This window comes from Phlebotomus papatasi, chromosome 3 (genome assembly GCF_024763615.1).
Source record: "Phlebotomus papatasi isolate M1 chromosome 3, Ppap_2.1, whole genome shotgun sequence".
Lineage (NCBI taxonomy): Eukaryota > Metazoa > Arthropoda > Insecta > Diptera > Psychodidae > Phlebotomus > Phlebotomus papatasi.
Genome location: NC_077224.1, coordinates 14,891,459 through 14,907,280, shown reverse-complemented (window position 1 = coordinate 14,907,280; position 15,822 = coordinate 14,891,459). Strand labels below are relative to the sequence as shown.

General features: G+C 36.2%; 2 protein-coding genes across 5 annotated transcripts in view; one reads left to right on the top strand and one right to left on the bottom strand.

Annotated features, from left to right (window-relative positions):
• Positions 1–1,460: 1,460 nt before the first annotated feature.
• On the bottom strand, positions 1,461–3,098 carry LOC129807815 (polycomb protein EED-like). The gene is made up of 3 exons (XM_055857323.1): positions 2,830–3,098; positions 2,610–2,755; positions 1,461–2,549 (listed from the first exon to the last, which is right to left on the bottom strand). The coding sequence occupies exons 1-3, from the start codon at positions 2,905–2,907 to the stop codon at positions 1,484–1,486; spliced, it is 1,290 nt and encodes a 429-aa protein (XP_055713298.1). The 5' UTR covers positions 2,908–3,098; the 3' UTR covers positions 1,461–1,483.
• A 172-nt stretch (positions 3,099–3,270) lies between these two features.
• The window catches only part of LOC129807812 (protein mothers against dpp), a 242,094-nt gene continuing 229,542 nt past the window's right edge, over positions 3,271–15,822 (top strand). For 2 of the 4 annotated variants that reach the window (XM_055857321.1, XM_055857318.1), the window contains exons 1-2: positions 3,273–3,451; positions 3,659–3,715. Coding sequence is in view for 1 of the 4 variants with exons in the window: in XM_055857312.1 (XP_055713287.1) it covers positions 3,713–3,715 (3 nt within the window). In the remaining 3 variants the exon portion in view is untranslated. Of the gene's footprint in view, positions 3,452–3,592; positions 3,716–15,822 lie in introns of those variants that run through there. The other 2 variants (XM_055857312.1, XM_055857319.1) reach the window with 2 other exon arrangements.

Genomic DNA, 15,822 nt, shown 5'->3' with positions numbered 1-15,822 from the left:
ATACATGAATAACAAATAACTAGTACGTTTTTCTTAATTTGTCACAAAAATGTGGCAATATTTTACCGAATTTGATTTTGCAGAAGAACAATGGACAATTTTAGCAAATTTTGAAACAGAGATTGGCCTTCTCGGGGGGGGGGGCAGAGGCAGGTTAGGGGGGGGGCAATGTACCCCTGCCCCTCCTCGTCGTTACGCCCCTGTCCATTGGAACAGAGGGAGTAGTTGAACGATATTTGAATTTTTTAACAATAATTTTGATGAGAAATTTAAGACAATTGGGATAAAAACAACATTAACCTAACCCTTAGGACAATCTTTAATTGCGTTACATGCTCACAAACATTTTTACTGCTCGAACTCAAAGAGAGAGCAGTTATATAATCGACTTTTTTTTCAACTTCTCACTGTTCTTGAGCTTAAACGGTAAGAGATATCGACTTCCGGTCTTCGATGATCTCTCCTCAAATGATATTATCTTGTACCCAACCTCTTTATTATTTCCCCCTCCCCTTTCGTACGTTCCCTATCCCTCAAAAATAGGTCAAAAATGAGGTTTTTCCAATTTTGCAAAAGATTGGCCCAAGCTTTTTCAATGATTTTTGGATATGTTTTAGAGATAGTCCTGGCGAACATTTCGCCCAAACATACCTATGACCGGATAATTCGCCATTTCGAATTATTGAAGGTCAAAGTTCAATCACTTTGGAGGATCCGTTTTTCAACCGATTTGGTTAAATTTGAATTTTTTTGAAAAGTATTGAAATTTCAAACCCGGCTGCATCGGTCTTCATCGGTAATGAACCGGTTAAGTATCGATTTTTGAATAATTTTACATCCCCAATAATTAATATTCTCTAAAAATAATGTTTATTTCAATTTTTCTCAAAATTGGCTCAAGCTTTTTCAATGATTCTTGGATATGTTTAAGAGCTGATCCAAGCGAATATTTCGCCCAAACATACCTATGACCGGAAAATTCGTCATTTTGTATTATTGAAGGTCAAAGGTCAAATACTTTGGAAGGCTCACTTTTCTTTTTGGTTAAATTTGGATTTTTTAGAAAAGTATTGCAAATTAGAACCCGGCTGCATCGGTAATGAATCGGTGAAGTACCGATTTTTTGATTTTGAAATGCTTTTGTGATTTATGAATCAATTTGATCTCTAGTAGATCAGTTATTCCAAAAGATTATGCTAAAAGTTAATTCACGGTGAGCTCTATCTCGTGAGTTCGAGCATTCCGCAAAGCTGGAACGCTTTTCCATCTCTTTTTCTACTGTAATTAAATGAAAAGCGCAAAAATCATTTCACTTTTGAGACTTTCACTTCCACAGTACTTCCACTTCAGTGTACGTACACCACTTCCAAGCTAATATCTCCCCCTTGACTTTTCTTTTTTGAAAATTCTGTAAGAAATTTTAACTCCGAAAAGTAGGCAAAGCAAAACAGAAAAACAAATTTCAGGAAGGGCAAAAAAATATTTATTTGGGCAGTTTATCCCATCTCCAGATGGTCCCATCGTCGCATACACAGATCAGGATGTCCCCGTTCCGACTGAAAGCCGTCTGCCGAATGGCTGTTGTGCACTTTGGATGGGAGAGAATTGTGCTTCTGGCCATGCCAGGATCCTGCACATCCAGTTCCCACACAAATGTCTTTCCGCATTGATTTCCCAGCGCAATGACCTTCTGCCAGAAGTCCAGGGCGAAGCGAATGAACCAGATCTCGCACTCCTTGTACTCAAAATGATGGATGATGGACACGGAAGAGTCATTCTTGAGCTTCTTGTCCTCCAGGCGTCCGGGTTTCCAGCACACGATGCAATTCTCGCAGGACTTGGACAGGACAAAGTCTCCCATCCACCGGACACAGTCCACGTAGTTCCGGTGGATGTCACGCGTGGAGAAGTCCGGGAAGTGCTCCTTGAGGGTATCGAAGGGCCGAATGGATTTGTGAGTGTTGAAGGTGTAACTGCTCTGGATGGCATCCACCATTTCGGGCTTACTGACGCTCCAGAGCTTCAGGGAATGATCCATGCCGCATGAGAGGAAGCGATCGCCACTTATGTCAAAGTCTGCACTCAGTACTTCATCCCGGTGTCCCTCCACGCCGCCAAAGATGGCAATGCAGACGTCCGTCTGGACATTCCAGAGCCGCAGGGAGTGATCCTTGCTGGCCGACAGGAGGATATAGGGATCCCTGGGATGGAATTTGAGCTCATTGATGGCATGTCCATGCCCAATGTAGTGCTTACTGCACGTCAGGACGGCCGGATTGAAGATTCTGATAACTCCACGCAATCCTCCAGCGGCCAGGATTGGCTTTCCCGTCTCTGGTTCGTAGGACCAGGCGCATGTGTAGAAGATTTCATCGCCATCCGGATCAGCGTAGCACTGCAGCAGCTTGATTCCTCCGGTTTCCAGGCATTCGTAGATTGAGACGCGATTGCTGCCCACAGAAGCGAAGATATTCGGCTGCCCTTTCTTGAGATTCAAATTGAATTGGGTCCCGAACAGTGGTTGCCCATGGTCTTCCTTAACGCTGCTCCTGAAATACCCAAAATGTCAATTCCTGGACAGTTTCACTCCCTCAGAAAATCATCCTTACGAGAATTTGTACAGCTGCTTCGGAGTTTTGGCTGCTTTGGCCTTTGCCGCCTTCCTGCCCCTCCTTCTCTTGCTAGCCGCAGTGGGTGTCTCACTGTTAGACGTGGTGTCCGTAGTCGAAGTACTGGCCAGACTTGAGGAATCATCCTGGAAGCCAAACAAATCAGACTCAAAACAAATAACCTAACCTCAATGTTTGTGAAAAAGGGCGGTTTTCTTACAATTTCAATCTCCTCAGCTGATTCATCGGACACTTCCTGTGTCACTGGGGCTTGTTCTGTGCTCGTGGTGGCTTTCATCCTTAAAAAACTCTCTGGGAATGATCAGAATGCTCAAATATAAAGCCAAATCTCCGGAACCGGGAAGCGTAACTCTCAATGTTTCAGCAAGAGGCGCTGCTGTCGGACGGAGGAAGAAGCTGAAGCGACATCTTTGGTGGGAAAAACTCCCAAACCTCACTGAATTCTTACCAAAATTTTACTAATCCATTCTGTAAATATGGAATTAATTTCGGGAAATTATAAATTTCTTCGGGAATCTGCATAAATTAATCGGTCTCTCCAACACAATTGTACACTATCCAGAAGAATTTCAACAAATTTTTGACGTATTTGCAAAATAAAACTTTCATTTGGCCCCCAACGAACACATTTCAAACATAGCAACCTGACTTTCGTGTAAAAACTTCAAAGTGGTTGAAGAACATCGCAGTGATTTTGAGTGGCGTGAAATTTTTTTTTGAGTTTTTCTTCGTGAAAAAGCCCCATTGCAGGTGAAAAAAAGTGTGAAAAATCTGTATTAGTGTGCCCATTGTGTGAATTTGGTGGAATTTTGAGAGGCGAGGTAGGTTAAATTGGTGAAAATTGATGGGAAAAATGTGAGCGTCTGTCAAACAAAAAATCCTCGCTTAGTCACTTATCAAACTCCTCAGATTTTCCCTCATTTTTCTCCCTTTTCACCCTGTTTACCTGCAATTTTCCACCTCAACCGGACAGAGGGAACCGGAGGGGGTTGTTTGTGGCAGTAATTGAGGGGTTTTCACCCTTGCAGGCATCCACAGAGCGTGTTTTATTGGACTCCCGGAAGCTGAAGGACCTGCATCGAATGGTGAGTGGAATTTTCACTTTCAAAAAATCTCTTTTTTTTTTGATAAGAGCACCTTGAGATTTTGGTTGGATTTTGGGGCTTTTTGCCTGGCTAATTGTGGCTTTAGTGAGCTTATGCATGTCCCAAGCACATCAATTAACACACTGGCAACAGCTGATTGTGCCCCCGGAAGCCCCCTCAGCATCATTTACTTTTTCGCAGTGTTTGGTCCAAGGGTGAACAAGCTTGTAGTGCGATTCCCATCTCTGCTTCCATCTTGGCCCTGAAGCGCCATGCAAGAAGTGCTCACAGCGGGAATCTGTCTTTAGGAAGAAAAAAAAAATCAAAACTCCCTCCTTCACTCCCTTTTCTCTCGCCCCTTGCATCTTCAGCCTCCTGAGCTGCCTTTTTTTCTTCCTCCTTTTCTTTTTGCTATTCATCCTTCCGAAAATCCGCATCTGAAACCTGCAAAATTGATCAGATTTTTGGTAGATTTTAGAGGAAGTCTCGCTGCTCTCAATTGGTCATTTTCCCTGGAAAATTGCACACGAGACTCTATCATGCTTTCAGTATCAATGAATCGACGAAAATTCATCATTCCTTTCACGATAAAATGTCGCGTGAGTCATTTGAGCAAACAGAAAAATGCTACAAAATCAGTTTCTGATGCCTTTTGGACAAACACTGGAGTGCAAAAGTGTTCATTTTAACAATTTTTCATTGATTGCTGTAAAAATATTTGACGAAGAAAGCGTTAAACACGACGACCTTTGAAAAACTTCCCGACTAACACATTAAGTACTTAATAAGTAGTTAGTAAGTCCTTACTTTAATGACTTAATTTTAAGGAGTTGTAGAAGAATGAACTACTTAACTCATTCAGTCAATCTATTAGAAACGCTTGAGATAGAAAGTTCAAATTTTCGGATTAGTTTCCTACAGATTAATAGATGATTTTTTTAAAAGAAAAAAATTTTACCTATTAAGGGGACGCGAGAAGTCCCTGTCAAACACACGTCTTAACGGTCACTGAATTTAAATTCTGTGCATAAATTTATTACAAATTCTATTAATTTAGGAGAGTAACTATCCAAGAAAACAAATTAGTAACTAGAATTCAAATCCAAAAAGAGGAAAAAGACCAATTTTAACAAATTCGACGGGATGTAGAATTTTCCGTCCGCCATTTTGAGCAAAACTTTTGCATAACCTTCCGCGAAGCAAGAAAACAATAACAAAATGTGTTTTCATCTCTGTCGGACTATTTTTCCCAAGTAATTGAAGAACTAAAGTTACTAAAAATCCATTCCCAAAAGCAATTCAGATAAAAAGTTCCCAGGAATAAATCATCTAAATTCACTCAATTTGCGTATGATGTATAATACCATGGTAAGGAATGGGTTAAAAAATATACGAGAGTGTGACAAACGTCAGCGCTTTGTGGGGAATAGTGAAAACTAGACAGTATGACCGCCTTAACACTAAATGCTTAATTGAGGCTTTTATTTAAGTCCTTAATTAAGTAGTTTGTATTAACCCTACCTATCGATTATTATATTAATCACAAATTAAACCGTCTTGAATAATTTATTCCTGAGCAATTGATGCCCAAATTGATGTTGGGAATCAGGAATGGATTTTTAGTCACTTTATAGTCCTTCAATTATTTGAAAAAACTAGCCCGACAGAGAGGGAAATACATTTTATTGTTCTTTGACATTCCGAACTTTCTGTCAAAATTTGACATTCTGTAGAATTTGTTGACATGTCTTTATCTCTTCCCGGCCGGATAAAAATCGGAGCTATAATGTATTTCCATGATACTACACTTAGTCGCGGGATTATGCACATTTTCGGGACCGAAGAAAAACGCGCGAAATGGCATTACACATCGAGAAAATTTGCATACCCGCAGGGGCTTTCTTTTGAATAAATCGGCCGTAGAACAAATTTCGCGCGTAGTGAAATTAGTTAGAATAAAAAAGAATCAACTGTTTAAAAGAAATGCTTTAACAAACAGTACTCTTGGCTAGATTTCTTCAATAAATTGTTAGACTATTTAAAAAATTTATCTTAATAAAAGATATTAAATAAGTTTTATTCTAAAAAATAGACACACTGTCTTCAAATTTGCCGCGTCACAAAATAGTAGGGGAAGATTTTGCAGGTTCGTATTAAAAAAGGAGTCCAAGACTTAAGATTTTTTTCTGAATACCATACAAACTGAATCAATTATATCACTATATCAAAAAAATCTCTTACTTATTGGGTTCATAATTCTGCATCACAAAATTCCTGGAAGTCCTTGGATTTTCCTCTACAGGAAAATGAAAATGTAGCGGCATTTTTTACGAAGGTGCCCTGGTTAACTCAGCTTCGTACCACTTTTTCCCACCTCTGTAGGCCTCATTTTCCCCGAAAACATTACACCGGACACAAAAATTTGGGCATCACTACTTAGATGGAACTTTCATCTACTTGTTTTCACCATTTGTAGGAAGTATCACGTATTAAAAAATCAATTTTAAGCTATTTTTCTAACACATGTGTTTTGACACTCGGAAAACCATGTTTTCCCTGCATTCTGACAGTTAAGAGCTCGGTTACGTGTAATTTACTTATAATCACACCTATTGTAATCCTCGGATTTTCTCTGACACCTCCAAACAGTCTTACAGAACATATTTCGGACATAACTGATTTCGAAAATGACCAGCCACCAATTTAAAATGAAATATGGGAAATTTTACTTTAAAACAAGGAAAATTGGATGAAAAATACTCGAAATACATCGAAGTGGCAATAAAAGAATCACATCTACCATAAACAGTCTAGTTTCACCACTGCACAAATCAGAAAGAAGTTATCACACCTATTGTAATCCTTGTTTTTTCTCTAACGTCTCGAATCTGTCTTACAGAACATTTTTTTTGAAAATCAGTGATTCTTAGAATTACCAGTGATTAATTTAAAGTTAAATGAGGAAAACTCCGCTTGAAAACAAAGCAAATTGTATGAAAAATGCTTAAAACACACCGTATGGTCAATGAAAGAATCACACCTACTATAAGCAGATTTAGGCTTAATGTTTGATTTGACAGAAGCGAAACAAAAACATCTGATGAAGTCTCATTTTGCTGTGGAAGTGCGTGTTTTTCTTCGAGATTTTCTTGAAAAATGTTGTAATATCACAATTTTCTTGTCAACTTATTCAGTGGAATCTCTGGATGGGTCAAAATCGTCAAAATATCCAGTGTCGTGCATAGTGTGACCCAAAACAGTCTGGAATTCTCAGAGTTGGTGGTCAATAATTTTGACTGATATTTTTACGAACCTGTAGAGAAGGCAATCTTTGTGAATTTTCATCCACCCATAAAAACGACCCCCCCTTCGAGCGAAAGATTTTCACGGTAAATATTAACCCTGATAAACCCTCTATAAATTCAAATGTTATTTTTCTTCGAAAAGGCTCTTGAAGCGTGAAAAAATGTATAAAATAATACACATCGGAATTACGATTTTAGGCCCATTTTTTATTTATGCTTCTAGAATCCAGGAAAAAAGGCATAGGCTCCCAAGTTTGTCAGGAAATGTGAGATATGGAATTAGCTATTAGAATATATGACCATGGATGATATTCATTTAGTAACTTGGAAAAAAATCAACATTTACGAACCTGCGACGTTATGAAGGTGCAAAACCTTCCCCTATAGGGGAAAATACTCTCCCTTCGAACGTTCATGCCTTCGAATAATGTGAATTTCTTCTACTTTTCTTAAGAGATTTACACATGATTATCACATAATTATCAATAATTGATGATAAGCTAACTAAAATTTAATAGAAATGTGTAAGTCTCTTAGGAAAACTAAAAGTAAATTCATGTTATTCGAAGGCATGAACGTTCGAAGGGAGAGTACTTTCCCCTACTGACACATGTCGACACTCGAGAAAAGTTTTTTTTTCTGTGACTTTCGAAACCGATTTTTGAATGTCTTTTCTAGTTGACTCTGAATTTTAGCCAAGACACACATGGGGGATTATAACAGGCGAGAAGGAAATTTTATCCAAGAAAAGAACCACTTGTATGGATGACCTATGTAAGGCTAACTGATCTACTGGACAGTGGGAACCATTAGCATTTCTTTAGTATCGCGCGTGTAGAAGAAATTAAAGGTGGAATGTCAATGAAACAAAATTTACACGATCTTGATATATTCAGTTAAACATGCAACATTTTTTTTGAAAAGTATTTCGTATGCAAGTGTACAAAATGTGGCAGATTGAAAATTCTATCGTTCAGCTACAAGTTATCTTGCGCTTGTCACCCTAAAAAAAAGTAAACAGAGAAGAAGGAATAAGATAATGAGGGGCAGAAAAAAAACAGCAACAAAACATCCAAATTGGATGAAATTTCAGGAAGAAAATAGCGCAATGGAGATTAATCAAAACATTTCATGTCTCTCTTTTCCCTTCACACCTAAATGAGTGACTTGATGAAATTTCCCTTTAAGTTGGAAGAGTCTGAGAGATAGGAGAGTTAGTGCTCTTGTGAACTATATCAAGCAATATTTCTGCAATGTAATACTCTCTTCTCTGCCATTTTCATATTATACGATTTACCATTTGGAAGAATTGCTTTGCTTGGTGAAAGATCATGCTCTGGGATTTATATATTTGCTCTATTTCTTACTCTTTCGTGCCTTACCATGGTCCTCCTCTTCCTTCACATTTCTCAGCATTTTGTTGTATAGTATGTTTCATAGAGCACGAGAGCAAAAGTCAGTTTTATTGTAATGAAATGTACATAAAATGACGATTTATAGTTGGTGTGTATGTGGGTGGCTTTTTTGCCTTCACGCGCCCCCCATTCCTTTCGTCCTTCCCCCTTTTTTTTACAAATGTCATCTCTTCAGCGCGTCCCTCATTGCATATTCATGCTTTTCTATGCTGATAATAATGCTCAGTGCTCTCTGTCTCTTCCTCTCCCATATCCACTGTGTGGTATGGAATTATTTCAATTCAACCTGAGTTCTCTAACTCTCAACCCCCGCTTGGAATCATAAATCCTCCCAACCCAGCATCTCCTCATACCAGTTTCCAAACATGTGAGAGAAATTTTCAGGGCAGTAACTCAGGAAGATTCCTCTGCACTCTCTCTTACTCACTCGTTCTCATTTGCAAAAGTGCACAAATCAATTATTTCCTCTTTCCCGTACTTTCACCAGCTGCATATTTCACATTCTGGGATTTATACATGTGGGTGGAATACATCAACCCTTCCATTCAGCAGAATTTTAGCTCAAAATCACAATTTTTTTGGTATAAATTTCAAATTTATTTTAATGTTCAAGATGAATTCTAAAGTATTTTAAGCTAGAAACTTTTGAAAAAAATCAAAATGGCTGCTTTGTGCATTTTTTTTCTTCTAATAGATTTTTACAATAAATGGCTTAACCGATTTTGATAAATAAAGTATTGATGGAAAGGCCTTGATATCCTCTACATTTCACAGTTAGTATTCTATTATAGCCACAAAAGTTTGAAATTTGAAAAAGCTGTAGAGAGAAATGCGGGGCAAAATGTAACATAATGATTATGGAGCTTTTTCCACACATTTTATGTATTCACATACAGAAAAAAAATATTAAATCTTTAGAATTTCTTGCGATATTAATTGGCAAAATGAAGAGATACCTTTGTGAAACTCGAGATTTTTTTAAAAGTAGTGTAAATTTAATTGCTTGTTATGCAAATCAAAAGCATTTAAGACGGCAAATGATGAAGTTTTATTATTAGCACTTGAAACATCTCATGAACTTTTTACCAAGCCATTTTCGATCACTTGTCTGTCGTTACTGTAAGTCAGTGTTCTGGCTTAGTCGTAACCTTCGTAAGATACTGAACTTTCTAATTTCAATGCGCAACAAAAAAGGGACAGATAATCCTAACCGGCTTATGTAGGTGAGATTCTTAACGTGAGCTAACTCGGAGTGCATGCAAATTCGATTTGATGCTGAAGTAGGGAGACGCCATTCAGTTATCTTGAATCAAATTCGTGAAATTATACAAGTTTTGTATTTGAACCAAAATGTCAAGGATTTGGATGAACTGACAGAAAAGTGTTATATAGGTGAAATGTAGACCAGAATGTTCTCTATAATTTTGCCGTAGAACTTGAACTCATCGACTACTCAGAAGCCAAGATAAGCGAGGTTTTTTGTTTCTTAACTCGTTTTTTCATCCAGAGTGCCCCAAGTGTTCATTTATTGAACTTCAACTAAATCAAAGAATTGTTGTATTTTGCGGGATTTTCCATTTAAACCCCTATTTTAAGTGTCTCGGTGGAGTAGAGGCAGTCAAATTGGCATCTGAGTGATTTCAAAGCGTTATTATGGGAAAAATCAATTTTTTCACACTTAAACGGCAAAATCGGAGTGATAGCGTAGTCTGAGCGGAAAATGATGTATGGACGAAATGTAGAGACAAATGTGCTCTACAATTATGTTGAAGTAATCATCAAAATCGGTTCAGCGACAGTCGAGATAATTGAGGTTATGTGATATTGAAATTGGTATTTCGACTGTGGCGCCCCTGGTGTTGGTCCCACGAAGTTCAAATATTCTAGAAAGTTGTAACATTTGGTGAGATCTTTCGTTTAAGCCCTCATTCATCAAAATCGGTCACATAGAACCGGAGATATGATTTTTTGAATTTCGTGAACTTTGACCCCTCATATCTCCGGTTCTATTGAAACCACAGTGCACATACGCACCATTTTGGAAACGTCCTAGACTGGACTACAACATACTAAAATTTCATTAACTTGCACAATGCCGTTTTTGAGAAAAGTGACTTTGAATTTCGATGAATTTTGACGCTATCACAGCGCCACCTGTGGTGACTTTTTGAATTTCCATCTGAAAGTGCTCATCGAGACGAAACCAAAAAGGTAAAATTTAGGTCGCTATGTTAATTAGAACCGGAGATAGAGGCCGGTCAATGTTCGAACTTTGACCCCTTATAGCTCGGGTCAGGGGTTTTAGATCGACTTAAGGTTTTTTTGTTTGATAGGTATAATCAACGGCTACAACATACTAAATTTTCAGCCCGATGCACAATGGAATTTTTGAGTTATTTAACTTTTAAGATTTAAAAATTTTCTTTTTAAAAAAAGCGCCCCTAGCGGTGGTTTTATGAACTTGCGATGTTAGAAGGGGAAGTGGCATTTCACGAGAGCTTTCCAAAAAGCCCTCACTTTTTAAATTCTGACAATTAGAACCGGAGTTATGGCCATTTTAAGAAATTTTTTTTGGACCCTTATAGCTCGGGTCAGGGGGGTCGGGGGACCTTAAGTTTGGTATTGATGGAAAGCTCTAAGGCCCAGCTATAACATACTAAAATTTGAGTCCGCTGAATGCCATAGGGGCGGAGCTATTGAGAAAACAAAAAAAGGGGGGTCTTCAAAATGGCGGAAGGAGGGGTGGGGGGTGGGGGGTCAATGCACCAAGTTGCAATTTTCACCCGATATATAACCTTTGCCGAAAACCGCAAGTCGATATCTTTTTTAGTTTAGGAGCTATTAAGCTCCAAAGAGCGGCCGGCCGGCCGGCCGGGAACGTAACTTAGCCACATATATATTCGGAATCAGGAAGTGGCGAAACACATTTTGGCCAAATTTGAGGTCGATCGGACGACATGAAATTTTGTTAGGATTATAGTAGGTGAGATTGTTAAGAATCTCACCTAATATTGATAAGAATTTATTCAACTGGAAAGCTCAGTGGCATGTCAATTTCAAAAGGAAAACTCAATAGATGGCGCTGTTAACTGTTCATAAAATGTAGTCCTCAAGCATTTAGTCGAAAAAATTGAACAAACTACAATATTGAAACACTACAATATTTTTCAAATCTCGCAACCCCGAATTTTTTATAAAAACCAATTTTTGTTGACGTTCTCAAAAAGGGTGGGGCAAAGTTTGACAGACAGGTGACTATTTTGTCATACTTTTATATGTTTACTGGCTTTCCTAATTAAAAGAAATATGCATGTGATATTTTTTCTGGGAAATTTATTTTTCTACAAGTTTTCCGAAGATGATTTTCGTCTATCTCGAAAGGAAATGTTCTTTTCAAATTTGACCGAGTCCATGCTATAGTGTCAATACTAGAACATTTCTGATCGACTCGGGACACTTGCAACATAGAGCGAGCGCTTTAGTCCATTGTAAATCCCTCACGTGTCCTTATTTATCGGAAATACCTAATAAATTTTTAGATTTTAAATAGCCCCTTAATTTAACGTAGAATACAATGGAAGTAGACGATCGTTATCTGTTATTGGGAGGTGAAAGGAGGACCAACCAATGATGACTATTCACATTTGGAGTGATATATGAGGAGTAGAGCTTTTGAATGACTCTTTGACTGTGTTTGGACTTTTGGGAAAATTTATCAACGCATTTGTAGGACCAGTACAATTAGAAGGATAATTTCCAGGATGTTTTATTCATTTTGCTTTTCTACCGCTATTCATTTTGATGGCTTTTCAGGCCGGAAGCAATGAATGTCACACTGGAAATATTTATTGAAAAGTTTTAGGATTTAGAAAATGTTGCACAGAGACTTTGAATGGGTTTACTCTCTCTCCGTCCATTTAATCATTATGGGACTTTTGATATATTCATTTTGCTTTATTTGTAGTGGTTGAAAAATTTTGGCAATATCTGGAGTTTCAACTTTTAAGTTTCAACTGTTACATTTTAAAAATTGAGTGTACTAAATGTGATACATGACAAAACAATCAAGAAATGATACAAAGACAGTATAAGATTTGTATATTGATTGCCTTTTATTGTTTGACATTGTTTTAGCAGTTGGGAAATACCAGTATGTTTGAACCAAGGATGTGATTTCTCTTCTGTACTAAAATTTAGTTTAGCACAGATCTAGTTTGTTGCTCCTGGTTTCTCATGCAGTAAAATGGAAAATTTAATATCAGCAAGGTTGCTTGCTATTGATATAATTGTTTTTAAACAAACCACATTAGTTTTTTCAATCTACACGAAATTAATAAAAAAAATACTCAAAATATGAGGTAATATTTTTAGTACTAGTAAAATTACATTCAGTTTTATTATCAATACCATTTTGGTGGAAACTAGAGCACAACCAAGTACGGGGTAGCACCAAACACTGTGATTTTTTAATCAGATATTCGACTTCAGAGGATAAGACTTATAGAAATTATATGGATGCTTGTCCAGAAATGGTCGAGATGGTCGAGATAGTCCAAGTAGTTTAGCAATAAAAATTAGTGTTTGGTGCTACCCCGTGTTTGGTGGTGCCTCATTTTCCCTAATATTTTTATTGCCTTTTTGGTACAGCTATTTTTTCTGACAAATTACTTACAAATAATTTTTTTTTAATTAGTAACAAAGTATGATGTCTCTATTTGTTTAGAAACAAAATGTATGTCGAAATGATCGAAATAATTAAAAAGAATTCATGAGTTGGAATGAAATCGTTCATTCTGGGAAAATTTAATTAGTTTATTATGAATAATGTAATAAAACAGCTTTTTATTGCTTTCTAAAATTCATAATTTAAATTTTAAATATTTAGTACATGCGTGTACTAAAATAAGTTGACCTTATTTTTGCAATGTTCTTCGTAGAAACTTTTGGAGTGATAAATTTAGACTACAAATAAGATTGTTAATGTTATTTCGGACTATTTTGTGAGTACTAAAATTATAACATTACATCGGGGAGGTGAAACATCTTGAATCCGAAAACATCTTGATTAAAGATTAAGATGTTTTCGGAAAGCCGTAGAAGAGTTTGCAATGATTTTTTTGTTTTTATAATTTTAAGTTTAATACTTCCGTATTTTATCTTTTAGTTTTAAGCAGGGGTATGACATTTCCTATGTTTCTCATATGTTTCTAGTGCGCCGAAAAAACTTTTGAGTTTATTAGCTGTTTTCTGTCATTGTAGAATGAATTGGCAAAAATACTAATACAAAATAAAAGCTAATTTAATAACGAAGAGGCAACCGAAAACCCCAAATTGGCAACCTACGTAGTTTTGAAGATATCTCGTCAAATGTATACGAAAACAGAAAAAAAATTTACACTAAAACTGGTCGCATTTTTCAGAGCTAATGTCACCCCCCTGGTTTTAAGCTTTATACATAGTATTCACATGTAAATAAAAATATTCATTTAGATTTGGATATAGTGAAGAGTAAGACGCCTTTGAAATGGGGTAATTTAAAAAAAGGCTTTTAAAAAAAAAAAAAGTAAAAAATCTATTTTTAAGGTGCCTCAATCCAAATGTGCCCCACATCTTCCTAGCACAACTACAAATGCTTATAATTCATTTTTAAATATTTAGTACATGTATGTACTAATATAAATTATCTGAAATTTACTTTCAATTTCTTTGCATAAATATTTAAAGTGAAAAATTTATATTACAAAACGTTTTTTGATGCCTTTTTGGATTTTTTTAAAGTACTAAAGATATAACATGACATCGGGAACGTTTTTCATAATTGTACTAAATTTTGAATTGTACTAAATTTTAGGCACAGTTCGAATAACTTTTGGTTCAAGATTGAAACGTTTTCAGGAGGTTATGATAGATTTTAAAATGTGTAGTAATATTTTCGATTTTATTATATTTTGATATATCTTTGATATATCTCTTTGAAAAAAAAATCTAGATAATTGTGCATGTAATATAATGAGATGACTTTCAAAATCACGTCATAGAGTTATCAGTACCCCTTTTAAGCAAATAATGGTGCTATATCATTGCAAATAACTGCAAATACTGGCGTGTTTATCATTTTCAAAACCAAGAAACCTCCAGTCACTGAAAACCATCACGTTTTACTTATCAATCTCAGTTTATTCACTTTTTTTCTTCCACTTGAGTTCTTTGTGAATTTTGAATAAATAATTCAGAAGTTATATTTTCAGAAGAGATTTTTGTTAAAAAAAAAAAGAGTAAACAAGCATCCCAATTAGTCATAATAAGAAATTAGTCACAATATTTATATCCTCTTGTGGATCATGTCACGAGATTATTTTATTTTGATTGTTTGAGAGTGACTTTTGAGTGTGAATGTTGGTGCTGAATAAGAGAAAAAAATCCCATATTGGTTTGAGATAAAGATTTTCGAGGAATTTTCTCAATAATATTGGAAAGGGCTTTGCTGAATAAATAGACAAATATTTGTATGGATTTTGTTGGGTGAGAAGAAGAAACTCTGCCCTTTTCCTCAATAAAATTTTCTGTATTACTGCGCAATATAGATATGTAGCCACTTTTTTTCCTGTGTTTATCGTCCAATATCTGTGACAAAAGTCAAATTCATTTTTTTCCAAAGGAGTTTACGTAATTGAATTAGACATTTTTTCTGCAAGGAGATTAGTGTGGAAATTAATGGAATTTTGTCAAGAATTAAGTTTGTCTCAAGAGGTTCTTGAGAAGATTTTTTTTATTTTCCTGAATGAAGTAGTACTTCTGGGGTTATTGAACTAGTATTGAGTGGAGCTTTTGAAGTGCACTTCATTGATCTTCAAATCCTTAGGCAAAAGGGAGTGGGGAACTTTTAGAGGAGTTTAGGATCATTCAATTGGTGTGAATTTGTCCAAGATTGAGAGAAGAAAAAAATGTGTAGTAGAGGTTGTGAGAGCAAGAAAATGCGAATTGAGAATGTCATAAATGTATCAACATGAAGGCGATATGTCATCAAAAATATTTTTTTTCTGTACAAACTAATATTAAAAGGAAAAATTTTATGGGAGCAAAATGACTATGAGGTGTATTTGTGGTGGCATGAGAAAACGAAGGAAAATGCTTTGTGTATACGCGCGTTTTTATAAGTTGTTAGATTGAATTGGAGGTGAGGAGTGTGTGAATGAATGTGGAGAGATATTGAGTTGATATATGAGGTCTTGGATCTCGAATAAAATTCAATTTTTCATTCTACTCTTATTTTTTTGTTGTTGTTGATTCTCTTTTCCACGTGTTTGAAAATTTACATTAGATGGTTTGTAAGAAAGATGAAAATGACTGCGATACTTTTTTTCCTCTTGGCCTCAACCATGAGAAA

Bases quoted from the DNA above. Each gene is read 5' to 3' on its own strand.
- LOC129807815 (XM_055857323.1), bottom strand. From the start codon at position 2,907: ATGAAAGCCACCACGAGCACAGAACAAGCCCCAGTGACACAGGAAGTG. The intron at 2,756-2,829 runs GTAAGAAAACCG...TTTGGCTTCCAG, and splicing joins CAGCTGAGGAGATTGAAATT to GATGATTCCTCAAGTCTGGC. The intron at 2,550-2,609 runs GTAAGGATGATT...TGGGTATTTCAG, and splicing joins AAGCAGCTGTACAAATTCTC to GAGCAGCGTTAAGGAAGACC.